Source organism: Solanum pennellii, chromosome 6 (genome assembly GCF_001406875.1).
Source record: "Solanum pennellii chromosome 6, SPENNV200".
Lineage (NCBI taxonomy): Eukaryota > Viridiplantae > Streptophyta > Magnoliopsida > Solanales > Solanaceae > Solanum > Solanum pennellii.
The window spans coordinates 55,252,582-55,277,504 of NC_028642.1; the positions used below are offsets into that span (position 1 = coordinate 55,252,582).

The 24,923-nt window shown below is 36.8% G+C and overlaps 4 protein-coding genes across 5 annotated transcripts in view; 2 read left to right on the forward strand and 2 right to left on the reverse strand.

Annotated features, from left to right (window-relative positions):
* Window positions 1-340: 340 nt before the first annotated feature.
* On the reverse strand, window positions 341-8,688 carry LOC107023908. The gene is made up of 11 exons (XM_015224752.2): window positions 8,548-8,688; window positions 8,335-8,428; window positions 6,452-8,217; window positions 6,006-6,354; window positions 5,139-5,223; window positions 4,958-5,014; window positions 4,467-4,526; window positions 4,159-4,380; window positions 2,783-3,057; window positions 1,491-2,661; window positions 341-1,072 (listed from the first exon to the last, which is right to left on the reverse strand). The coding sequence occupies exons 3-11, from the start codon at window positions 8,088-8,090 to the stop codon at window positions 605-607; spliced, it is 4,326 nt and encodes a 1,441-aa protein (XP_015080238.1). The 5' UTR covers window positions 8,091-8,217; window positions 8,335-8,428; window positions 8,548-8,688; the 3' UTR covers window positions 341-604.
* A 2,277-nt stretch (window positions 8,689-10,965) lies between these two features.
* On the forward strand, window positions 10,966-13,437 carry LOC107021497 (small nuclear ribonucleoprotein E-like). Its single transcript, XM_015222174.1, has 6 exons — window positions 10,966-11,194; window positions 11,293-11,319; window positions 11,436-11,498; window positions 12,688-12,766; window positions 12,882-12,927; window positions 13,083-13,437. Exons 1-6 carry the CDS (start codon window positions 11,153-11,155, stop codon window positions 13,090-13,092), a joined length of 267 nt encoding a protein of 88 aa, XP_015077660.1. The 5' UTR covers window positions 10,966-11,152; the 3' UTR covers window positions 13,093-13,437.
* Window positions 13,438-14,336: 899 nt separating this feature from the next.
* On the forward strand, window positions 14,337-17,498 carry LOC107023085 (kinase-interacting family protein-like). 2 transcript variants are annotated; one of them, XM_015223632.2, is made up of 3 exons: window positions 14,337-14,489; window positions 15,345-15,464; window positions 16,534-17,498. In XM_015223632.2, the coding sequence occupies exons 2-3, from the start codon at window positions 15,365-15,367 to the stop codon at window positions 17,442-17,444; spliced, it is 1,011 nt and encodes a 336-aa protein (XP_015079118.1). In that variant the 5' UTR covers window positions 14,337-14,489; window positions 15,345-15,364; the 3' UTR covers window positions 17,445-17,498. The 2 variants fall into 2 exon arrangements, with proteins under 2 accessions (XP_015079118.1, XP_015079117.1); XM_015223631.2 differs by having other exon boundaries at window positions 14,345-14,494.
* A 235-nt stretch (window positions 17,499-17,733) lies between these two features.
* Window positions 17,734-24,923, reverse strand: part of LOC107023083 (protein argonaute 1-like) — a 9,282-nt gene continuing 2,092 nt past the window's right edge. The window contains exons 2-22 of the mRNA XM_015223630.2: window positions 24,117-24,766; window positions 23,805-24,013; window positions 23,575-23,724; window positions 23,334-23,467; window positions 23,078-23,187; window positions 22,693-22,799; window positions 22,324-22,462; window positions 22,125-22,241; window positions 21,317-21,424; window positions 21,088-21,159; window positions 20,206-20,328; window positions 19,945-20,110; window positions 19,595-19,854; window positions 19,355-19,497; window positions 19,181-19,243; window positions 19,029-19,092; window positions 18,749-18,884; window positions 18,592-18,665; window positions 18,415-18,509; window positions 18,312-18,343; window positions 17,734-18,155 (exon numbers count right to left, since the gene is read on the reverse strand). Coding sequence (XP_015079116.1) covers window positions 17,938-18,155; window positions 18,312-18,343; window positions 18,415-18,509; window positions 18,592-18,665; window positions 18,749-18,884; window positions 19,029-19,092; window positions 19,181-19,243; window positions 19,355-19,497; window positions 19,595-19,854; window positions 19,945-20,110; window positions 20,206-20,328; window positions 21,088-21,159; window positions 21,317-21,424; window positions 22,125-22,241; window positions 22,324-22,462; window positions 22,693-22,799; window positions 23,078-23,187; window positions 23,334-23,467; window positions 23,575-23,724; window positions 23,805-24,013; window positions 24,117-24,758 — 3,162 coding nt within the window. The 5' untranslated portion in view covers window positions 24,759-24,766 and the 3' untranslated portion in view covers window positions 17,734-17,937. The remainder of the gene's footprint in view (window positions 18,156-18,311; window positions 18,344-18,414; window positions 18,510-18,591; window positions 18,666-18,748; window positions 18,885-19,028; window positions 19,093-19,180; window positions 19,244-19,354; window positions 19,498-19,594; window positions 19,855-19,944; window positions 20,111-20,205; window positions 20,329-21,087; window positions 21,160-21,316; window positions 21,425-22,124; window positions 22,242-22,323; window positions 22,463-22,692; window positions 22,800-23,077; window positions 23,188-23,333; window positions 23,468-23,574; window positions 23,725-23,804; window positions 24,014-24,116; window positions 24,767-24,923) is intronic.

The window sequence follows — 24,923 nt, forward strand, 5'->3', positions numbered from 1 at the left end:
CAAGTATGGTTGTGTATCATTGTTTCTAGCTTTCTGTTTGTCCAAGTTAACATAACATACTTTATTAATGAATCTAACTTTAATTTTTGTGTGTATCACTGTCTAAGCTTTTTGTTTGTCCAATGTATGACTAAATAAAGAATTAAATATTATATCATTTATCACTATATTTAGAATGAAATACAGTTAGTTGTTTGTAATGTATTATAAATATGGAATATCACTGAATCTCAACCTGTGTTAAACATGCTATGTCACTGTATCATTGTGTTCTTGGTATTTACTCAATCTGGTGTCAACTTTATTCAGTGGTATTAAGCTGTCCCCATCAGAAAACATATTTTTGATTTTGTTTTGAGGAATTTCATTCAACTTCATTTGTTGAATTCAACAATAAGTTAACAATTAATGTTATATACATAATACATTTCATTTTCCTTTTTCTAGAATAGAATATTACAGCTGCACTTGCAGAGCTTGAACTTTACCAGAACAGCAAGAGAACTTTCAAAAATGGGGCAAACTACCCTCCCAGCCCTAATATGTCATATGAGGCTACAAAAGCTAAATCAGCCAAGTTTTGTTTCCCATCATTAAAGTAAAATCAACCTACTTCATCTTTCTTAGTACTGTTTGGACTTTCCTCATTCGTATCAGCAATCAAGCTTGTGTCTGTTTTCCTTGAATCTGTTCCACGTGCACGTTTCCTGGAATTCCTGTGTGAAGAGGCAACAGAAGATTGGTTCGACTGTTCAGGCATGTCAGAAGCACACTTCGGTATTGTAGGGTGATCTCTGTCCTGCTTTGTTTTCTTTCTAGACCTCTTGGAACAAGTAGGATCTTGGGGTTTGCCAGCAGAATTACTGGAATGTCTAGACTTTGACTTGACTTGGGGAGAAACAGTCCTAGGTGGATTCGAATTCAAGTATAGAGAACTGGGCTGGTCATCCGTTGCTTTGTCAAACCTAGTAGCATGGATTTCAGTAATGCTACAAGAATTTCCTTTTGAATTACCATGTGTATAAGGTACATGTTGATCATAAGAGTCTTCCAATGCAACTTTATCCATCTCCTGGCCAAAACAAAGTTATTGAGCAAAATAAAAGTTAGCAGAAAAGTTGGTACAAGTCTCCGTAAGACTGCAAATTCTGAGGTTTATGCTGGTCTTCTTTTCTTTTTGATGAGAAGATAGAGAATGAAGCTTATGATTGTAACTTAGTGTTGATGCAGTAGTTTCTGGGTGCACAATGTTTCCTAAAGTACTAACAACATACATAACATTATTACTTGCGCACAGATGAAAAACAAAATTATCAAGCTTGTGGAGTAATAAGAAAGATTGGCACCTAACCACTAAACACCGGGAAGTTCCTGACATTCTTTAGTACAAAGAAAACATGATTGACAGAATAACTAATTTGGGAAGCAATAACTGGACTGCCTTAATAGAAGTCCTAGAAATTTTTAGCAGAGTTATTTTCAAGAGGTACCTCATTTTCATCATTGGTTATCTCCTCAGATTCAAATATTTCCTCTCCTTCTGAGTCCTCCATCTCCTCACACTCAAACTCTACACTTTCTCCTATTTCTTCCTCTGAGTCACTTAGCTCTTCCTGCTCCATCACAATTTCTATAAGAGACTGGTCTTCCAAATCATCAACGCCATTTCCAGTTTCTTCATCGCTGGACAAAATCCTTGCAGTGGCACCTGAATCACTATGCTGGGTGGTTCTATTTGGAGTTCCATTGTTTAGAGGATTTTGATCTCTAGAAGCACTAGTTGGTGACCTTTCCATGAAATGGTCAGCCACCCCTCTGCTTCCAATGGCTTTCTGTTTACTGGACGTGAAACTCAAGTGCATCTCCAAGTCAACCTCATTGCTTTTTCCCATAGGGCTAGAGGGTATACCACATGCAACATTTGAACTACTATCAACAGCATTCTGAACTTGAGTGCACCATCCTCTTGATGTTTCTGATGTACAAGAGGGTCGTGTAACAGTAGATGCAACTTCCAAGTCACAATTTGCATCATCAATTCTTTGCAGAAGCGGATGGAAGTCAAAACCAGATGACATTGAAGTTTTATCCACAGGATTAGAAGACTTGTCAAGAAAGTTAACAGTATGGGCTGATTGGTGTGGATGATGAAAGAGGCTAAGATTAGGCTGACAACCTGAAAAGAAATTGAACGAACTGGATGTACTAAAACTAGAGTTAGACTGATAATGTGGAAAAGGACCATCTTCAGGGGCCCGGAAGAGCAAAGGATGCATCCTTAGACCTGACTCATCCTTTTCTTCTGTAACATTCTTATTATCCTTAGACAATCTGGTTTCCTGTAGATTCTGATTACTTATATTGTTCCTCCCGGCACTACTGCTTAATGGTCCATCTTTCACAAAATAATTAGTACATGGTTTTGCAGCATTTGCAGTTTTTGGGACTGCATTGTCTCTAACACCATCACCGGTAGAAGCATCCCCACCAAAAGCCCTCGGACATGTTCCAACATGATAGCTTTTGAAAGCCGACTGAGACATTACTCGAACAGATGGTGGAAGATTAACAGGAGGCAGACCTGGCGCTAATTTAACTAACTGCCCATTGTTAAATTTACGGGTTCCGTTTCCCCGCGAAAAAGACTCAGTTTCTGACGACCTTCAAGTCAGATGATAAGTATAGTGAGTTAGCACAATGGAAATGCAGAATGTCTGCAACCTCAAAAAAATACATGAACTACGAAGCGAAAAAAAAAGGAGTACAGTGATGCAATGAGTACCTCAGAGAAACAGGGAACTCATTAGAGATATGGGATTGCCAATTTCTAGAACCACCGTTATTCATCTTTTCAGCAACTTGAGAACTCTCCACACCCAATAGCTGGAGTGGAGGAATTTTCTCTGCCAGGTTTGACATAGAATGATTCACCTGGATGCTGGATACAGAAGGCCTCCAATCTGCCAAAAAGGCCTCATGAACATAAGCTTCCTCATTTCTGTCTGTACAATTATCTGCACCACAATTTCCTTCGATGGCGCTGTCAGCAACATCATCCTGCATTTTTTTTCATGAGCAAACACATGTTTATATATAACTGCATCCAGTTGATGCATTGGAAATTACAGAGCATTGAAGTTATAGAAAATTCTCAAAAGTGTAGGTACCAATAGAATCCACTCATCAATCATTCAATTAACTCAATTTCAAAAACAAAATAATCACACAATTAACTCTGCGGTCTGCCTCAATCACAAACTAGTGATTTTGGCATCAATCGACGGACCCCAAAACATGCTAAAAATGCATCAGAACTCATCAGCCACATCATAATATAAAAACAAAGGATTTACATTTTAGTCTCCTCTTAACACAGGTAACACTTGGTAAAGCCTCTTTTGCTTAAACTGTCCTGAGGTAGACATGCCTCATGAACTACTATCCAGCCAAAGCACGAAACACTGGGAAAACCTCTAGTTGCAAAATAATTTACCAAAAACAAGAAGAAAAAAAATTCTACTACATGATGGACAACTCTTTGGCACCAACGCATAAACATTTATATCTGTAGCCATGCATGGTACAGGCATTCTCAGCTTAGCTAAAATACTCTGCAAGTACAAAAGATCACAAACAGACCTTAACTATAATACTGATAGACAATAGGTCCCACTTAGATGGGACAGATTGCTCAAGTGTGTTTATAAATCAATCAACAATCAGTTACACGTCAAGCACAAATTTGCTGGGCTCAGCTTATATGAATCCTCTACACTTATTCCAATATATTCTAACCCATCTCATTCCAAAATTGGTCCTTTAAGCTAAACTAAGGGTTCTCTAAAACTAGCTATATCTCACAATAATATTTGGAATTAAAAAGAAGGAAACTGACATTTAGTATAGCTTCAAAAGGGTTCTGTTGATTCTAATCAATGATAACTTCTTTAAAAAGTAAGTTAGTAACTGTTGGCTTAGAAGAACTAACGGCTCGTCTATTTAAATGCCTAATCTTTAAACTATTCACCAGACTGTAACAGAACATACTGGTGAGTCAGATACGTCTTGACAAAGTACACCTTTCCAACATACTGGTGAGTCAGATACGTCTTGACAGTGGATGCAAAACAGCAGCTTGAATGGAAGACGCAATCTTACCTTCTTTCTGGAAGAAATATGCCAAGTTTCTGAAGCACCAGATTTTAGTTTTTTTCTCTCTGATTCATACAACCGACGTTTTGCCTTCTTACTAGCATCAGATATGTATGATTTCTGTGTTCCAATAGCTGTGCGCCATTGCCGGGGTAACAAGGAAGGATCTCTATAAGGAACAATAAACTTCCACACGGACATCCAATCAAGCTTGAACACCTTCAGGCCCTGCGTGACCATGACCATGTAAACAGTGAGGCAGCGACAATAGAAACGATGATACAGTGTAAATGTATGTTGTCATGTATATTTACCTCTTCAATACGTGCAACCTCTTCTGCTGTCAAGGGAGAGTTTTTCATCCTCCGAACAGCCTACAATAGTCATTACAACATCATTTACCATGCTCAATGACCATGATAATCAATCAAAAGATCTGAATAACATCGAGAATAATCAATCAAAAAATGCATCCTAGCAACATATTTTGAAACTACTGAGTAACCGCAAGAAAAGATTATGATTAATGGATGCATTGTTATTGCAAGTTTCAACTTGATTTGATGAATCGGGAAATCATTGTAGAGTTAAAGACATTCTTGGAAAAGTTGAAGGAGTGGAAGAGAGATCATCAATTTCAAACTGGCTTCAACATCTCCAGCATGTCCCAAGTCCCAACAGATGAATGAATAGATTGGGGAAGAGCTTTTGCAGGAACTTTTTTGGCAGTTAAAATGGAGCCGTAATGTTATCACTTTGATTGTTTCTTAATGTTCTATGTACAATACTGACACTAGTAATAAACCTTTATTGGATTATCAGGTGCTTTAGATGATGAGCGATTCTTCTGTCGGACAAAAATCTGCAAAAAAGGTCAAGTATTTCACCATGTTAAGCACAAGGCTAACACTAAAACTACAATGAAATCAAGAGGATAAATAACTGACAGCAGAGTTGTTGCCATCAAAAGTGCACATAAGAATCACCTGATGCTTAGATTTGCAAGGAAGATACCGCTGCTGAATTGCTTTCCAATCTGTATTATACTCCATCAAACCCAATGCTAATAGTCTGCACCAGATGCCAAGGTTATATTACTGTACTAATTAATAAGGTAAAAGCAAAACATCAACATGTGGGTAAAATGGGGATCATCCATAATATACAAATTTAAGAACCTTGTAGGGAATCGATGAAACTGCCTTAGTGGAAGACGAATAATACACTATACTTAACAAAGGCACAATTAAAAGACTAGTAAAATCTTTATTTCAGAACAACTACAAGGCTCTTACAGATATAGGTAATTAGCTTCACCCAGTTGTTTTCATACTTAATAGATGTAACAGAATTATTTTCCTCTTTACGACAACACCTAATATTGTGTCATGCTGAGAAATAAGTTGCAAAGATCATTCATTTGTGAGAAACTTAATAATGCTTTTTCTCCATAAGATATGAAACCCAACATTCCAACTATGCAACCATGAACCGTAAATAATTTACTACTTTCTCATTATCATGCTGAGAAATAAGTTGTAAAAGAGATCATTTATTTGGGAGCATTTTCAGAATGCATTAACTTTTCGTGAGATATGAATTCCAACAATCTAACTTTGCAAACTCCGAACCCAAACTAAAATCACTACTTTCTCTTTTCTTCCTATAGCAGAGAGTTTAATTCACCACCTATCACCGTCAGAGACTGACGAATGTGGAGGAGAGCAATACGAACTAGCAAAAGCAAGAAGGCACCAAAGTTGAAACAATTTTACAATCACGGCCTAGTCAGTAAAACAACTCATTTCATAAGAATACTGCTGTTGCACAAAAATAAAAGGACATAAACTCACTCATCCTCTGCATCAGTAAAAAGCACCCGGTTTGCTACCATTGCAGGGGGTGGCTTGTGAGGATACAGAGCAGGATTGAACAAAGGATAGAAGCGCTGAGCTAACTTAGCAATCTCATTTGGAACAGAAGCAACAGCCTGTTGTTTAGCTTTTTCTACTAATACAGCAGCCAGAGTCTTCTTTGATTTTCGAGAAATTGATGAAGAAGGAGGTACAGAGTTTGAATATAAGGAAGCCCGACCATCAGGTTCGGCAGTAAAATGAATATTTTGCACAGGAAACAAGGGTTTCTTCTCCGAGCAGCTGTCTTTCAAACCTCCTACTTGTCGACATTGGTAATCTTGCACAGCTGTCAATAAATATCACCAGTGATAAATTAAAGAAAGTATCATAAACTGAAAAGAATAAGAAAATCAAATGAAATTTAGTGTTCTAACATAATATACCATGAGAAACGTCATCCATGAAGTCTTTGACTAATTTGATCGGAGCCACATCAAGAACAGATAGTATTGGACCATTTATATGAGGTACCCAGGAGCCTAAAGGGCATCCCACCTGATTATTTGTAATAGCTTCATGCCTTCCTCTTGAAGGAGAAATTCTTTCAAAAGGCTGCACCAGGTTAAGTCCAGATGAGCAATCTCGCTGCAAATCATGTGCTGAAGATATTTTGTTGGTAATTTGGAAAGGTGAAATATGCAAAGGTTCATCAGATACCGAAGGACAAACATACGGGGAGAAGAAGCAAAAACTGGGATAGGGAACACTCCTATTTGCTAATACTTCATCACGTTTACGAAGCATTTGAGAAATCAATTCCCCAACATTAGAAGCAATGTGCCGTTTGGCCGGCTCAAGAACACAAACAGCAAAAACCTGAATAAGAAGTTGAACATGCTCATGTATCAAACAATGTAATTGTCCTATCTGATGGGGTGTAAATCCATTCACAAAGCCATCATTTGCAGGCAGCAGACTGGATGGAGGCATCATGCCTTTCGCACCATGTACGGAATAAGGAGAACTGGGAAGATATGGTAACAAAGGGCGTAGTGGCCTATCTGACAATCCTAAAATCTTATTCTTGTTCTCAAGAGAAGATCTTTGGCGCCTGGTTTGCCTAGTCTTAGGTCTTCGACCAACAGCCTCGTACTCTTCAATATCATCCTTCAGATGTTCATCAAGGTCACTCTCCAATGCCTCCTCAATTTCAAGCTCAAAATCTGCATCATTGTCTTCATCTTCATCATCAACATTTTCATTATCTTGTATATTTCCAGAATTTCCATCTCCACCATGTAAAACAGCTGCAAGAAACTTCCTGTACTCTTCTTCATCGTTGACATTCTGAAGATCATCCTCGTCATCAGTCTCCTGAAGAAATGTCTCAAGTTCATCAAGTGTAAAGCTAGCAAGTGAGTAGCGTGCTCTAGTACGCTTACATATAGCATCCTCATTATCCATATCTATGATGGATCTACCTGAATTTGCTATATTATTACACCCTCCAACTGAAAGATCCTCAATGTGATCACCCCCTCCATTCAACCCAGTCTTCTTGCTATTTGAAATTCCACTTTCAGGTTCGGTATCTAGAGTGGAATCTCTCTCCTTAGGTTCAGAAGGCGAAATTTTCCTCAAGTCTTCTGGACAAGCCGCAGAAGAAGCTCTATTTCGCATCACAATCTCCTCACCAAGTTCTTTGTCACCAATGAGACAATCCTGTGAAAAATCTGGCAATCTTTCTTCGCAACAAACTCTCAACGATTCATCAATGTTCTGCCCACTGTCAACGGCATCAGCATCCAGACCTTCGATTTCTGAGCTCAAGCTTGAAGAAGCATCTAGAGAGGCAGTTTCTTTTAACAAAGGATTAAAATCCATATCCTCTTCCTCATCTTCATCATACGCATTCTCATTGTCACCCCTGTCACAATCACCATGAAGGTGTTCACTCTTTTCTTCATCAGCCTCTTGTTCTCGAGGACTTCCATTGTTGGATAGGTTGCCGCGTACCATGAACAAATTCTCCTCATTGGACTCCTTAACTTCAGTAGATAATGCAGTTGAGCTCAAAGACATCTTCAGCACAATATTTGAAATAGTTTATACCGAGAGAATACTGACAAACATTTGAATTAACAACTCAACTGTATCATAAAAATGACAAATATTTGCCTCTTCCTCTAAAAGGCTCCTCCACAACAGCCTGTTGACATAGAAACCAACTCTAATTTTACACTTTCACATGATTTCATGGTGAACATAAAAAAAAATGTTTAAAACTTTTTTCAATTTTTAGAAAAAAACAGTCAGGAATATTTACCTGAGGTCTATATGAAATTCAATGGTTATTATGAAACTAACAATTGAACAATGGCTTCAGAAACAGTAAACTTGCGGTTCGCCCAAAGCTCCAGCTGTTTGGAGAAGGTGATTAAACCACTTTAATTCATCAAAAACTGCTTCTTTTTATGCAAATTTGCTGCTGTAACGTAGCCAATTCAGGTAAATTATTGACAAAGAAGAATCAAAATACCTAATTGATCGTAGAGAGCGTTCAACAATGGCCGATCAAACACAAGCCACTGCCAGAGAGAAGGATTTTGCGTCTTGGATTCGGAGGGTGAAAATTGAGACCCGGAAACCCGGTTGGGTGGATACAGTGTGACTTTACGTTTTTGCCCAACTTTTTTTTTTTTAACGAGACGTGTTTTTTGTTTTCCTCAGCAAAAACTTCCACTAAAATCTACATAAATTAATATAAATAGGAACATGAAATTTTGTTTTTAGCGATATTACTTAATTAATAAATTAATATTTATTAATTTAAAAATAGATCGAGATTTAATGAATATTAATTTTAATTATATCAAAATTATTATATCTTACTAATTTATATGTCATATTTATTGATTTCACATAAATATTAAATTTATTATACATAAAGTATAATATATGTGTATGATTCATTGTAATATATATTTTTTTGTTAAATGTTTCAATGTAAAGAAATTCAAGAATTCAATCATTCATTGTAATATTATATATAATGTTCATTGTTCCTTAATAATAAATTATTATTCATTGTATTTTTATTAAAAACATTTATTGTATGAAGGTGAGAAAAAAAATACACAAGTATCCAAAAATGGCTTCTCATTCAAAAGAAGTCACAAAATCAACAATTGAGTACAAAAGAGATCATTTCACATACACTCAAAAAAAATTTATAGACGTGGCACAATATTAAACACACTCGAACGATCAGTTAAATATCTTTTGGCTGACTTAGAAAAGGAGGATATCAAGCGACACAAGCCAAAAAATATCTAGACATGGAGAAGGTTGTTTATGAGTGGTTTCTCCAATATCAAGACTGTGTGAATATAACACGAGAGTTAATTTTGGAGAAGACAATAGATGCAATGAGACTTTCATATCCTCAACAAGATTTTGAGCACAAATTATCTCTGGATAGGCTTGAAAAATTCAAGCTAAGACATGAAAGTATCAAGTCATTTCGTCGTTTTTGAGAGAACGGTTCAATTGATATACAAGACATGAAAACGAAATTGGAATCCATAAAAAAAAATTAGATTAATTTACTACGGGAATATATTTTTAACATGGATGAAACTAATTTATTTTACAAGTTACAAGTTGATCATTATTCTCTTGCTACGAAACAACTTGAAGGTTGAAAATACGACAAAGAAAAGCTCACAATTGTTATTTGTTGCAATGAAGATGAATATAAAAAAAAACTCTTTTATGAATTATTGGAAAATATGCGAAGCCACATTCCTTTAAAAATGTCAACATGAACAGCTTGAATTGTTACTATCGTGCAAACAAAATATCGTAGATGACAAGTGTAGTTTTGTATGAATATATTCGTTGATTTGACCACAAAATGCATGGAAGACGAGTTTTGCTTATCGTAGATAATCGTTCAACCCATAATAAAATATTGAAGGACTACAAAATGTTGAATTGTTTTTCTTGTCACTCAACATGATATCCAAAATTCAACCTTGTGATATTGGAATAATAAGAGCTTTTAAAATGTATTATCGTAAAAGATTTTATCGTAGGATATTAGAAGATTATGGAGTAGGACAAACCGATCCAACAAAGATTAATATTTTGGATGTTATCAATTTTACAATCCCTACTTGGACAACAAATGTTCAGCAGGAAACAAAAATAAATTATTTTCGACACTGCAAAAATTCGTTCGAGAGATGCAATCTCAGTGATTTTGAATGAATCCACTTGTGAAAACGTCATTCTTGAACTTGAGGCCATGATTATAATCTCAGTTACCACAATAAAATAGATATTACTAACCTGTTGAATTATCCGCGTGAAAGTGATACATGTTCAGAGATCCAAAGCTTAGATAGAATTATGGATATGATCGGAAAAAACAATATTGATGACGAAGTTGAAGATGATACTATACCATTGGAAACAATTACGCGTAAGAAAATGTTTATCACATTTAAAACTCTTTACAATTTTATATATGTTAGCAGTTTGGAAAGACAACATCAAAATTCTCAGATGCAACAAAAAAATAATTTTATAGAGGGTACCCCAAACAAAATAATCCTTAATTGATACTAAGGGTAAAACATGATTTTTAAAAAAATATTTTGCATACGTTAAAAGTGAAAAATAAATAACTATTTTTTAAAATAATGAACGAGTAAAAATAAATATAATGAGAAAAAATATATATTGCATTTTAAGATAAAAAATATATATAAAAAATATATTACAAATTTTTAACTTTTTTAAAAGAGAAATGCGTGATCAAATATCATTTTAAATTTTGGCTTCAAAACTTTCTTTTGTATATTCTAACATCATGTAAAAACTAATAAGTAACAGTACGGTAGATTTGCACTATTTTTTAAGTATTTGGCTATACTTTAAATAGCAGTCTTATAAGGTTCTACTTACGCAAATAGTATCAAAATTTAAACTTAACGACAACGCAAGCCCAAACCCGAATTCATCTCCGGGTAATGTAATACGACATTTCAATTCACAAATAGCAAGGCTTGAGACTTTTGAGTCAAACTAGGGTTTTGCTTGCAGAAGAGTAACTCGTCGGAGAAACAGCATCAGCAGCCATGGCTAGCACCAAAGTACAGAGGATTATGACCCAGCCCATTGTAAGTATCTTCCTTCTTTCCCATTTCTTCGTATGAGCAATTTTATTTTTGAACACGTTTTTGCGCTAAATTTGGGATTTTTTTGTGTTTTTTTACAGAATCTGATCTTCAGATTTCTTCAGAGTGTAAGTTTACTATCATACGTCTTTGTTTAAGTTTTTTTTTTTCAGTTGAACGACTAAACAAAGGCTTAATTTCCAATTACTGTTTGAGTTATAATTTATGTGATTTTTTTTTGCAGAAAGCGCGCATTCAGATATGGCTATTTGAGCAGAAGGATCAGAGGATTGAAGGACGTATTATTGTATGTTTTATAACTTGTTCTCCAGTTCAAAGAAGAATATTTTTTGCTTATAATGAATTTCCTCCTACCAATGTTTGTGAGACTTACTTTCTGGTTCATTCTCTTAGTTGCTGATTAATATTCCCTTAGCGCGTGCAGTTATTTAAGTTATTTCCCAGAGTAAATTCAGCATAGAATTTAGAGGCAACGCCTCCCATTTTTGTTTGGGTATGTAGGGAATTGCTTTATTTATTTCTTATATTGAGTAAAGATCCATAGAGTTTAGTATATCTGATTTTGAATGAGCTGATAAATGAGCAGCCCAGGATAGAATTTTTGGCTATCAGATTTATCTTTAAAATGGTTTTGAGATAATAATAAAGTGCATAATTTGGATGTATTAAGGATAAATTCCCAACAAAGGAATGAGGTAGTAAAAGAAAAAGAGAAACTTGACTAAATAATCTGGCTGTTGGAAAGCTCGGCAAGGAGAAAAGCAGTTTAAGCCATATCCCTTTAACTATCAACTAAATACTAATTATATTTTACAAGTCATGTAGCCTTTCTTTTCGTTTTTTTTTTTTTTTAAATTGCAATAGAAATAGTACCTAGCATCTAGCTTCATTGTTGTCATGAAAACTTCCATTTCATGTAGCAAGCTCGTAAGTCATACTTGACATATAGGTATAGGTTTTAGATTATAGCTCACTGTTAGTTCCTATTGCTAAGCACACAGGCCTATGTAGTTGGACCAGACCAAATAAATGTTGTAATTATATGTAAAGTCTAGACTTAATGAACACATTTATTTTAGTTTGTTGTGTCAATGCTTGCATATACTTGAATTTGGGATAAACTGGACTGCTCAGAGTTTGAAAGGAGGAATTCTCTAAAGAAATGTTATAATGAAATATCCACATTGTATAGCCTTGTATTAAAAGAGCTATAACATTTTCAATTGTAGTCATTTTAAGAAGTGTGGGTCAAATTATTGAGAAAGTGTGTTCTGGGGCTTTTGCCTAAAACCTAGGGTTAATTTTTTTATCATTGATTCCCAAGTCAAATCTACATTGCGGGGATTATTGAGAAATCATCTGTTTCCATGCGTGATTTTTACATTTAGTTTCGAGTATTTGTTGGCCTTCAAATTACGTTACCTATATTGTTGTCAAGATTGCATATGGATAATTTGTTTTTTTTTTGTGTGTAGGGTTTTGATGAGTACATGAATTTGGTTCTAGATGATGCCGAGGAAGTCAATGTGAAGAAGAATAGCAGAAAGCAGTTAGGTGTGTAGTAAATAACTTTCAACCTAAGGCCTAGCCCGTTTCTCCCTCAGAATTACAATGAAAAATCATATTCTCTACTACTTTTGTCTCTAAGATGTCTTTGTTTCCTATGCAGGGCGGATTCTTCTGAAAGGAGATAATATCACATTGATGATGAACACGTATGTTTTTTACTCATTGCTTTACCCCTTTTCCTGATGCACCTGAAAACATAGTTAATCACTCCTAACAAATAGATCATAACTGCCATTTATGAAATCTCTCCCCTTTGGCAGTGTAATGCTGATATATTTTCATTTGTTTTCTCTCTATTCAGGGGGAAATGATTTCCTGTTAGCTGGATCTTGAGAAGAAGTTCAATTTTCTGGCAAAAATCAACTATTGAAACGTCGTCTTTGTGGACAAGAAGCAGGATGTTAGATGCACATCATTGAGTTTGAACTTCCATTTATGTTTTAATATATGTATATTCAGCATGGTATGCTCAGATCTCTTTATACAGTGAAGAAGAGTAGCCTTATGACCATTTCTCTCTATGTTGGTAGTAACAATTATATCGCAGGTAAAGAATTGTGTTAACTTGAGAAATCAAGTATTATATGGATTTTTCATGTCTAATATGCTTTTTTAGGGTGGAGGTATTGCCAAGCCATGGTGCATGGCTAAATTTACATGTGATTCATTCTCAACGTTATTGTTACAAATGGATCAGTAAATCTTCGAGTGAAATTTCTTGTCTCTCCAAACAATCATATAATCGTTTTTGGGACACACTTAGAGGAAATGATCTTTCGTAATATCTCCGACGTTAGGATAAATATGATTCTTTCGCTCTAAAAAAGAAGTCTTGAATTCGAACTCCATCAGGATGACATAAAAGATTACCCCTTGAAAGGGTAAATTAGATATCGAAAAACAAATAATTGAATTGTCAATTCGAACTTCTCCAGCTAGGTCTGCCTGCTATTCCGTACGTCCTTACAGACATCTTAGATAGTACCCCAATTACCCATTGTCGAGAAAAATGGGTGGCTTTTGGCAAAATATTCAAGTCAGCATTAAAAGAATGTTGGAAATTAAAATTTAAAAGATTTGTGAAAGTTACCCCTCCGTCCCTTTTTACTTGTCCACTTTTGAATTGACACACCTATTAAGAAAATAATTAATAACATAGTGAGTTTACCATTTTATTCCTATTAATTATGAAGTTGATAAAAAATTTTACATTTTTCAAAATAATTAGTCATTTAATTGAGGGTATAATAGGTAAAAAAAAATTTGTCATTTCTTGATTTGTTAAAATGGACAAATAATTAGGGACGAAAGAAGTATTGTTTTATAAATACTAGGCTTTCAAAATTAATTTTCAAATCATTGCAGGCTTTTAGACAATTTTCAGTTGAATGAAAGATTTAATAAGAGTACTTAAAAATTACTAAAAATGAATTTAAATTGGGAAAAAAAGTTGAGAGTGTACATTAAAAATTGTTGTTTCTCTAAATATCTAGGGGTAAATTTCAGCATTTATTTGGGGTAACTATTTATAACCAAAAAAAGTGTTTTATATCAGTGCCCCCCCAAAAAAAAAAAAAAAACAAGTTGGCATATTTAAAGGGGCAGTGAGGCTAAAGACAACAAATTGCTGCTACTCTTATAATATACTCCAATCTGTTTTGCTAAAGGGGCAGCTGCTTGGGCACAACACTGTGATCAACAATTTGAAGTACGGTATGCTTCCTCTGTTTTCTTCTTCAACCATTTTTCTTAAACATTGCATAGTGGGTAGGGGATGTAGTATCAGGGAGGGAATTATAGGGCGGGGAATCGAACTCTCACTAACAAAGATGAAAGTTTAGATAGTAAACCAACTAGAGGTACTAAGATTCTGTTTTTCAATATTTTGCGAATTCTTTTTCTTCCCGTTTTAATTATCTGTTGCTGCTGTGTTTCCAACTTTATCATTGTTTCTCAATCATTACATATTCATGCAGTCATGATTAGTGACAGCCATAAATGCAGAACTTTCACCAAAAATGTTATCATCTATTATATACTATGTATTAAGAAAAATCTATCTTGTTTATATAAGAAAATCGACGATAGGAGTTTGGATGAACTGCTTTTGTACCTTTAGGTTCTTCCATGCTTGTGATCATGTCCTCTTTAAAGGAAAAAAAAGAAGATGTTCCTATATACTTTTACACCCATTTTAGTTATCTGGTGACTCGAATCCACAATCTTACGATTGGGGTTGGAGGATGTTTACTATCTAAGCAATCCCTCGTAGAGGCAAAGCCAGAATTTTCAATAAGGGGATTCAAATCTGTAGAAATAGATAGTCGAAGGGAGTTTGACATCTACTGTATATATACATATAAACTTATTTTAACTATATATAAATAATATAATTTCCGCCGAAGGAAACCCCTTCATACAAGGTAGCTCTGCCCCTACTCCCTCGTCTACCCCTACTTGGGTCTCATTAATTATGGATAAATAACTATAGTATATCTTTGCATTATTTACTTACTTTATTAATTGATGAAAGAAGGCATAGTAAAATGTTTTTGATGTGTAGGCCCTGTTTTGCCTGCTGAAATGGAAGCAAAACTGAAAACAGAGAAAAATGGTAATGCTTCAAAGAATTCAAGGAAGAGAAGCTTCAGTAGACCCTCTTGGCTTCTCTGCACTATTGCCGGTAATTACATGTTGTAATTTTCTTTTACATGTGTATTTGTGCTTTAAAATCCACTTAAGCTGCATTTTCTAAAATTCATAACGCATAAACTCAAAATTCTAGCGATGACAAAGAGAGGGGTGGGGGTGTTTATTGGGGGTATGGGGTCAATTATTCTGTATTTATCTTTCATTTGGAAGTGTATGAAGAGAAGGTGTCATGTGATATGAAGTGTCATTTTCTTCTCATATATGATAAACCTTTGCTTATTTCAAAAAGGTTATGTCCTTTTGCTACTTTTGCTGTTTCTGTCTGAGGTTTAAAGAGTAGACAAAAAATGCTTCTTTTTTTGAAATTTGAATAGTAGGACCTCCCTCTAAAAGGGATGTATCACACCATTCTGTTGTGTTGCAGAAAGAAAATAATGTCTGTTTCCTCAGCAGAATTAACAGTACCTTTAATCCTTCTGCCTGGTTGGCAGATTGCTCATAGATTTGGTCTATCCAATGTTTCAAAGTCAACATGTGTGTGTGTGAGGGTATGGATAGAGTTTAGTAATTAGTATCACCCCGTTCGTCCCATTTTATGTGGCACTGTTTGACTTGATATGTTATTTAAGGAAAAAATAAAAAAAAATTTAAAACTTATGGTTTAAAACAATCTTTAAATATCTCCTTACTGTAAATCATTTGATTAAGGTAAAAGAGAAATTTGAACTATTGTTAATCCTATGTGTATATGTGCGGGGAACAAGTATGGATAGAGATCAATATATATTTGAAAATAAAGGAGTAAGATATGTGTACGCTCTAACTTCCCTATGATCTCACTTACGGAATTACAATGGATATGTTGTTGTTGTAAATGTTATGGGAAATGATAAAACTTAATAAATAGGTAGTTATCTTTCTTTCTTTGAATTCAAACTATTAATTTCATTGTCACCTATGTCAACATCTGTCACTGTAGCTCATGGTCCAGGCAAGAGCCAAGGGGTCCATTTTTTAACTTCAAATTTTCAAATGCTTCACTTGTCAAGTCAACATCATACATATATTTGATTGTATTTGGATTGTGTTTTTTTCTTCAGATTTGGATACGAAGATGAAAAAGTTGGTCGTGAACATTCCCAATAAAGGTGGTGCTGACAGTTTTACAGAACGCGCTGATGCTTACTACCAGAAACGGCCACAGCTTCTGGCCTTACTTGAAGAATTGTATGGCAACTATCTCTCTTTGGCAGACCGCTATTGCCAAACACTTGCCAAGAACCATCATCGTCAAAATTCCTTCCATTATGATCATGATAATGATGATCAATTTGATAAGGAAGAGAAGAACGGATCAGAGATTATTGATTCTGATGCTGAGAGTTCATTATCATATCAGCCTCCATTTCCATCCACACAAGCCAAATTTGAACCAGACATGATCATTGCAGACTTGGTGATCAGAAGTGTCGACTGTGAAATCATACTGCACGAGCTTAGTCAAGTGGACAAGCATCGCAACGAGTCATCAAGGAAGATAGAGTTGCAGGAAAGCTTATTGGAGTTGTTGGAATCGGAGAGGTTGATCTTGTTAAATGAGAACGCGAGATTGGGATACAAAGTGGGTTCATTGATGGAGGAGAATAAGGGATTGTCGTCAGAGTCTTTGTTCATGCAGAGGAAGGTAGCTGAGCTTGCAAGGTGCATGCTAAACAGAAGGGAGAATCACAGAGTTTGCATGCTTAGTCGAAAAGTTGAGGATCTTCAAGGTCAGATATATGGATTGGAGAGAAGGAACAATGAGTATTATGAGCAGCTACTGAAACATGAAGAAGAGAAAAGGAGCAGGTCCAAGATGGGGTTGAAGGGTTGCTTTAAAGTGCCTGAAGAGGCTGTTGTTGGCAATGTCAAAAAGGGTGAACAGCAGAGAGAAGTTGGAAAGAAAGTTCCCAAGTTCTGGGACAGGGTTAAAAAGCTTGATGTCTTCCTTTGTGCACCTGAATTTAACTGAACCTATTGCTAATATAATAAAAAGAATAGTATTGAATAAAATGTATTGGTAAAACTAGGGAGTAATAATGCCGGGACTAATTCACATTGTCTAGGCAAATCATTATCTACTTGCACTCCCCTACTCCGTGCAGCTATAGGAGCACTTGCTACAGATGAGTGAGTCGTATTATCATGGGCTTACTATGAAACTTGCTGTCTTCAATTAACATGTACACAATCACAAGATTGTCAAGACCTTTTTTTTTATGTTATGTAGAGAAATACCAAAAAAGAAAATAATACGGCACTTAAATAACTAGCCATGCTCTTCCATAACAATTGTTCAATGCCACAATTTCACAAACATCACTTGCGAATAAACTACTGTTTAACTGACAACTGAAGTTTCATGAACATCAAGGCGAAAGCTAAGGTGTGATAATGACAAATACAATTTGAAAAGAAATTACTCCCAGCATGTCCATATCATATAGCCTGGTTAGAGAGGACTCCTAACAATAGAACATCACCCTTTTGACATTCTCCTTGAGAGCAGGAAGGGGCCTTACAGCAGCACCAGCACCTGGTGCCCTTGTGCTCCTTCCAACAGCTCCTACACCACCTCTGTACGGAGCAGCTCCGCTTGTGACAGATCCACCATCAGATGTCTCTGGTTCCATGTAAAAACGAGCACGGAAAGCTGCCAAATGTGCATAATATGCTGGAGGAACTGCAAACGACATCAATGAACTCAAGTTCACTAACATGCTATGATGAACAGGTTACATAGAAAGGAAATTCCAAGAAAGAATTGGGGGAGAGGGAGTTAGATTGGGCATCAAAAATAGATACAGAAGAAAAACTACTAACAAGGCAGTGAACATACCAATGGAGACAGAACGAGTACACCTAGCATATCTGGAAAAAAAATAAAAGTCCATCAGAATACTGGAGATTTAAAGAACTATGGAAGCTCCCATTCAACTTACGTATAGCAAAGGTTGTTAGTCAAAGACTGCAGCCCATCAGCAGAAAAATTGTTCTCGTCCCACAAGACATGATAATGTGCTGGCCGGCTAGTACCCTGCAATACCACAAAATTGGAAACTTACAACCGAGTCCTTTAAACATGACGATCAAATTTTATAGAATATCTATCTTATTACCTGTATGCCAGCATGGCTACAGAGATAGAAATCAAACTCAGTAGGGTGGCAGATCTTTGAATCAACCACAGTACCTTCACAATTACAGTTCAAGAAGGTTTTAGGATCATTTGCAGCTATTATAGAATCATCAAGAGATACTGAGATTAACACTCACCAGGCAAAATGTTCCCACTCCGATCGACAGCATTTCGATCACGGTGGTTGTTGGCAAACAACCTTGTGTGGTGACGCTTTTGCACCACCACAAACGTAACTGGGGGCTGATAGTTGGGTTCTAAAGATGCACAAGCCTGAATCGGATTTAAGTCAGTTGAGAACTTCTAACAAGTAAAAGGGCACGCTTGTTTCTAGCCATCCTCATCGTCCAGAAAATAGAAAGAAATTCTGAGTTCATAATGAACAGGCAGACTAAGATATAGCAAAAAAGAAAATACCTTGCGGATTGCATCAAGTTCAAAAAGAAGCACTTGATAAAACTGTCCCTCACTAACTCCATCTCTGAGGGGAGAAAAGACGCGATCAATTTCAGCCCAAGAGGAAAACAAAAATTGCAAATTGCAGGCATAGAAGGGTTAATCATAAATACCGGTAGAATATTATTCTCTGAGGCTTCTGTCCAGTCGCTCGACGGAAGGAAATCAGCAATTCCCTGAGTGATAGATAAAAGAGCATCAATCAGAAGCAAAATTAAGTCCAGTACAATAAAAACTCGAACATTAGGGCATGTTCTTTCAAAAAAGGAAAGGGAAAAGGACAATACTTTATCATGCCACCAGTCACAGTTCCTCTAGTTGGATCTTGCCAAGTCTTGTACAGATCTTGTATAAGCTCCTGCCTATGAGCTTGAGCAGAAACCAGACCAGCATACTTGGTAATCTCAGGCCAATCTTGAGAAGCAACCACCTAAAAGATATGAAAATTGAGCACTATATTTGCTTTGGAGAAATAGATTACCAAGAGGATCAAAGAAACCAAAAGAATGAAGTACACAACAACCTACCGCAGCAATGGACGGGCTAGAATCCTCCCCAGGGTGGGGATGGGTGACATCTGCACCAAAAATAATAGTTGGGCGGTCGCTGACTAGGGGAATTCGCCTAGAGATCGCATCAACAAGCACGGTGTTTCTACCTCCAACTTTCACATTAATCTTAAGGGACACATTGGCTAAATACTGCTTGCTCATCTTAAACACATGTTTTGTCAAGCAGCATTGCGAGACAATGCCAAGATCAGTTTCACAAATTCGTTTTAGATCACCTAGAAAAAGAAATAAAATACTTCAGTTGCAGCATATTCCAGGAGCTTGCAAAGAAATACTAAATGAATTTCACCATTCTTGGCCTGTACCATAAAGGGAGCCATTATTGTCGGGCAATATGACGATCAACAGATCGAGCTCCCTCCCATTCGGCTGCAACTTCGTCATAGCATCATGAAATCTAGTTTTCAGGACCCTCTCAACTTGATCAGGGCGAGCACTCACTGGTGGTAAAACAGGATTCGGGTTGAAGATCTACAAAGATATAATAGTGTCTCAAAATTTTACGTCGCGGGACCACCAAAAAAAGTAACAGTAATAAAAATCGAAAAACATTAAATTCTAATTACCATGCCCGATATCATGCACATCTGTGCAAGCTCAGAACAGAATCCCCTGGCAACACTGTCTTGCACATTGCGAGAAAAATTTATACAGATCCAGTTGTTCACTGTTCCTCCATTTACCATTTTCTGTCAACAACAATAAAGTAGAGTAATTAACCAAAGCGCATCCAACACTGACTGAAATTCAACAGAAAGGCAGCTTATTTGAGATATAAAACTAATTTAATCTCCAATATTGACTGAAAATCGACACAGAACAGAGCAAAAAAATGTACTTCATAGAAAAAGAAAACTATAAACAGGAAGTATCCATCAAGAACTCTTATGCTCAACTGTTTCGTTGATACTACCCCCTTTCATTGTCTTTGAGTGCCTAGTTATCACCAGAACTCTTTCCTTGTTCAAACCCAGCTATTAACTTTTATGGCAATATCATCCTAAGGTGCAGCTAAGTAGATGGATCTTACTGACGTTGATCAAACCGTGGGATCAGAAAACTCGAATTTAGCTCTGCATCTCTAAGGGTACAGCATAACATACATAGTGTCTGGAACGGGTAACAAAGAGTAACCAAACTAATTTTTGACCATCAATATATGATGAAATTGCTGCAGGATATCTACAAGATTAAAAAGGAAAGGACAAAACAAAGCACACTTTAAAGTTCCTTGAGGTCAGTTATTCTATCATAAGCCATATGTAGTAAAGACAGGTAAAATAAGGCATGAACAACTAAACTGATACTTCATTTGGGGCCTTAAAATAGTAATCAGAGGCAAAGCAAGACTAATATTGTGAGAGCACACACCAATAGAAGGCATTTAACTGCATGGAAATGAGAGTCAAACTGGCAACATGGATCTCAATCATGCTAATATCAGTTACCTTATTCATCATATTCCATTGGCCCACTTGTGGCAGACAGTCTTTTTCTCGACCTGTATCATGGTATTTAAGCTGCAGAAACAATAAACATAATTTAACAATCGTAAAATAAACTTAATTCACTCCACAAAGCAAAATTGAAGCAAGAGCATCTAAATCCAGAAGGATAAGGGAAACCATCATCCTCAATGACATGATCACAACAAAGAAAAGGAGAGCTATAACTTACCCAAGGTGCAGGCAAAATGCGAGCCTCAACTTGAGCAAGCTTCTCGCTAATCTTAATACCAAATTCCCTCGCATATGGGTCATCAGAATAAGCATTGTGACGAACAGTCTAACAAAAGAAAGGATTAAGATTGTGGTAAATACAGATCATGGTAAATACAAATAATATTGCAAAAAGGCCAGAAATTTATCCTCGAAAACATTAATCATTCTATGATGCACAAACAGCAGAGATGAATGGTGGAAAGGCAGTAGTCAACAAAACCTGTTTAATCCAATGTAAACTAACTGACTAAAAACCAGAACTAATATTGTGGAGATTTCAAACACTCTGTTTGTATCACCATGAACTACACCTCTAAATACTCGTAAAAACAAATATGAATCCTCTAAATACTCATAAAAACAAATATGAATCCTTACTCGCCCATCCCAACTCTCTTCGCCACGGGTTTTACATTTAAAAATTAGAAAGCACATGGAAACCTGGAAAGCTACTACCATATTATCATTGTATTCCACTTCATGGTAGAAAATAGGATGACGTAGGTCAGTATATCTTTGAAAGGTCAGATGGAGAGAAACTCATACAGACATAAGATTCATTCACAAGCAAAAGTCTCCCATCCTTTCTTAAAGTTTTTGCCCAGTCAAAAGTGTATCACATCAATTGGGTGCGGAAGGCGTAAGAAAGAAAGTTAATTGCTTCAAGGTCCACAGAAAGCCAGTAACAAACATAGATATAAATCAGAAAGCACTAGCCATTTTGGAAAAGGAGTATTCATAACAGTTTGGAAGCAATATCCAACCTGAAGAATATCATTCTCTCTCTCTTGAGGACGCTGGCAGGTCACTTTCAGAAGTGCTGTTATCTGCCTCTCATTCAAGCGCTTGGAGTACCTCTGCCCCTCCACAATCTTGCAGACCTGGACTCGAGATATGTAAGCACATAAAATACACAAGATACTTGGAAAATAACTAGTTATTTGAAAGATAAAACACACCCACCTCCATAGGTAAATAATTTGGCCTTTGTGTATTTCCAACTTGAAGACAAGGCAACTGAGTATGCTGAATAACAAAACCATACGTTTCTCGAAAGTATTCCACAACAGCTTTCATGGTACCTCTTTCATCAACAGGGAAACTACCCAAACAAATAAAACACAATGATTAGAACGATGAGTTAATCCCACACACAGACAACAGAACATTGAAGATCAGATGGCACACCACTAACTGCACTAATTGATCCAACTGTAAAATATATTTTTTTTGAAAAAGTTAAAAGTTGATCCAACTGCAAAATATTATGGACAAGACATGACATAGAGAAAATTGTTTCATCATAATTACAGACTTAAGTGAAATACATACGTCAACTCTCTTGTTGCTTGAGATGTCAAACCAGATATGCGGTACTTCCTCCTCATATTCCCACGATGAGTGACCTCCACCTTTACACCTCTCAGGGCCTTCTTTATCTGCAGTTCAATAGGGTTAAAAACAAAATTAACCAAGCAACCTGCCAAAAAGAAAAAAAGGAAATGGCCCTAATATGTGAATGTATCATTGTAGATGCTGTTAGAAATAAATCCTTATTTGGATGAAATGATATCTAAAGGGAACTGCAGGAGAAGAATTTTTTATATATATATTAAATGGGTTCTATTTTACTGTCCCAATCAATTGTTGGGAACAGTAAAAAGCTCTGGTAGACTCTGAGACTATCATGAATACGATAGTCATATGCAAAACCAACCTTAACCCGATCAGCATCAGACAATGGTCTAGAAGAGATATCCCGATTCAGAAGCTGGCTCACAAATTCAATGACCGGCAGTGGCTCAATGAATGCTGTGGAAGACATATCTGTAGAAGGACACAATAATGAGAAACATGTACCCATACAGGCACACATTGTGGTAAAAGTGCTGTACTTGACTGATAATCAGTTGCAAGTTCGACAAAATGAAGAAATGAAATCAAAATGTAATAGTCATGAAAAATGCGCTGACCAATATTCAGGGATAATCCCATCTGCGTAGGACGAATACTTTGGTAGAAACCACGCCAGCTCTCTAAACCTTCACCTAGTGGTTGTCTTCGTCCTAAATCAGGGGAATAGAATGAACGGCCCACGGGACAATACCTGCAGTTAACAATGAATTAAAGGGAAAAGATAAATACATAAGTCAACAATTTAGAAGTAATCAATGCTTTTGACAAACAGAAATTAAAGCCAGACAATAACCATACCTACTAGTTGGCAACTCACGCAGAACAATATCAAGAACCTGTAGGGCCTCCTGGGGTGCATCCGCCTGCCTCCCTTGTAAGAACATCCCTAAATGATGAAGATCAGCACGAGCAGCCAGCTTGATCACAACTTTAAACTCCCTTTCTCGCCTGCCAACACAAATTAGAAAAGGCATACATTAAATACTGCTAAAAATGTTTCTTGACTTCTCAAAACCATAGGAGCATACCTAGCACCACCGGGTCCATCATCATCATCAAGAAGTGTGATTTTAAAATCTTTTTGAACAAAAGGGAGGGGCCCTGCGGTGTACAGACTTTTTCTTCCATCATAGGCTGGAAGCCTCTTCCCAAGATGGGACTCTCTGTAAAGCTTTACCAGCTGCTCCATTACAGCGCGGTTGACACCTCGGGAAGCTACCTCTGGTGTAATTGAAACCTGAAAGCCATTAGAAAGGATGAAAACAATATCAGGATAAGACCCTCATAGATAATACAAGAAGATTCATAACTGGAAGAAAGGGCAATGGTTGAGCACTCACATCATACTGGTGCAAGTCTTTGTCAGGTAACTCGGCAAAGAAGTGATTGGCCTTAACAATACATCTAGTTCCATTACTACCCTTTCCAGGCCGAAGTGGAAACCTCATTGACTTGCTCGATACAGGTGGAATTGCTTGGGATGCACCTGCTTCTGGTTGCACAGCAAGTTGCTGGAACTGCTGAGTAACTTGTTGTGTCATTGGTTCAGGTGGCTGAGATGAGGAGCCAGCCTCTGAGTATGTTTCTGCTGGTCTTCCATATGGTACGGGCTGATGTGGAGTCTCAGTTGCTTGGTGCAGCTCGGGAACTGGTGGCCTAGAAGAGCCACCAGAAGGTGCCCCACGGCCCCCTATACCACCACGGCGCTGGGGTTGTCCTCCCCCTCGTTGATACTGCTGAGTTCCCCTGCCCTGTTGATAGTACTCGGGGGATCCACCATAGGACTGTTGAGGGGCCATTCCACCACGAGGAGCTCCTCCACCACCACGGCCACCATATCCTCCACGCTGAGGTCCCGAGCCTCTTCCTCCACCTTGTTGCTGTTGTGGTGGGCGTTGGACACCACCTCGTCCCCCTCCAGTTTCATGGGACTCAGAGCTCTCAGCACCACCAGGAACATCAGTTCTCCTCTTCCGCACCATGGTAGCAACTACAAAAAGAAAAAGACAATTGTCACTTAAAAAATATTCAAGTAGAGATCAGCCACATTGTCCTTAAAACACAATTGATGAACTCATCAAAAAACTTATCTGATATCAATCTATGAGCCCTGATTACAACTAATAGGCTCCAACCCCCCCCCCCCA

Bases quoted from the DNA above. Each gene is read 5' to 3' on its own strand.
- LOC107023908 (XM_015224752.2), bottom strand. From the start codon at position 8,090: ATGTCTTTGAGCTCAACTGCATTATCTACTGAAGTTAAGGAGTCCAAT. The intron at 3,058-4,158 runs GTAAGATTGCGT...AAAAAAATGCAG, and splicing joins ATATTTCTTCCAGAAAGAAG to GATGATGTTGCTGACAGCGC. The intron at 2,662-2,782 runs GTACTCATTGCA...TCTGACTTGAAG, and splicing joins GAGTTCCCTGTTTCTCTGAG to GTCGTCAGAAACTGAGTCTT.
- LOC107021497 (XM_015222174.1), top strand. From the start codon at position 11,153: ATGGCTAGCACCAAAGTACAGAGGATTATGACCCAGCCCATT. The intron at 11,320-11,435 runs GTAAGTTTACTA...TTTTTTTTGCAG, and splicing joins TCTTCAGATTTCTTCAGAGT to AAAGCGCGCATTCAGATATG. The intron at 11,499-12,687 runs GTATGTTTTATA...TTTTGTGTGTAG, and splicing joins GGATTGAAGGACGTATTATT to GGTTTTGATGAGTACATGAA.
- LOC107023085 (XM_015223632.2), top strand. From the start codon at position 15,365: ATGGAAGCAAAACTGAAAACAGAGAAAAATGGTAATGCTTCAAAGAAT. The intron at 15,465-16,533 runs GTAATTACATGT...TTTTTTCTTCAG, and splicing joins GCTTCTCTGCACTATTGCCG to ATTTGGATACGAAGATGAAA.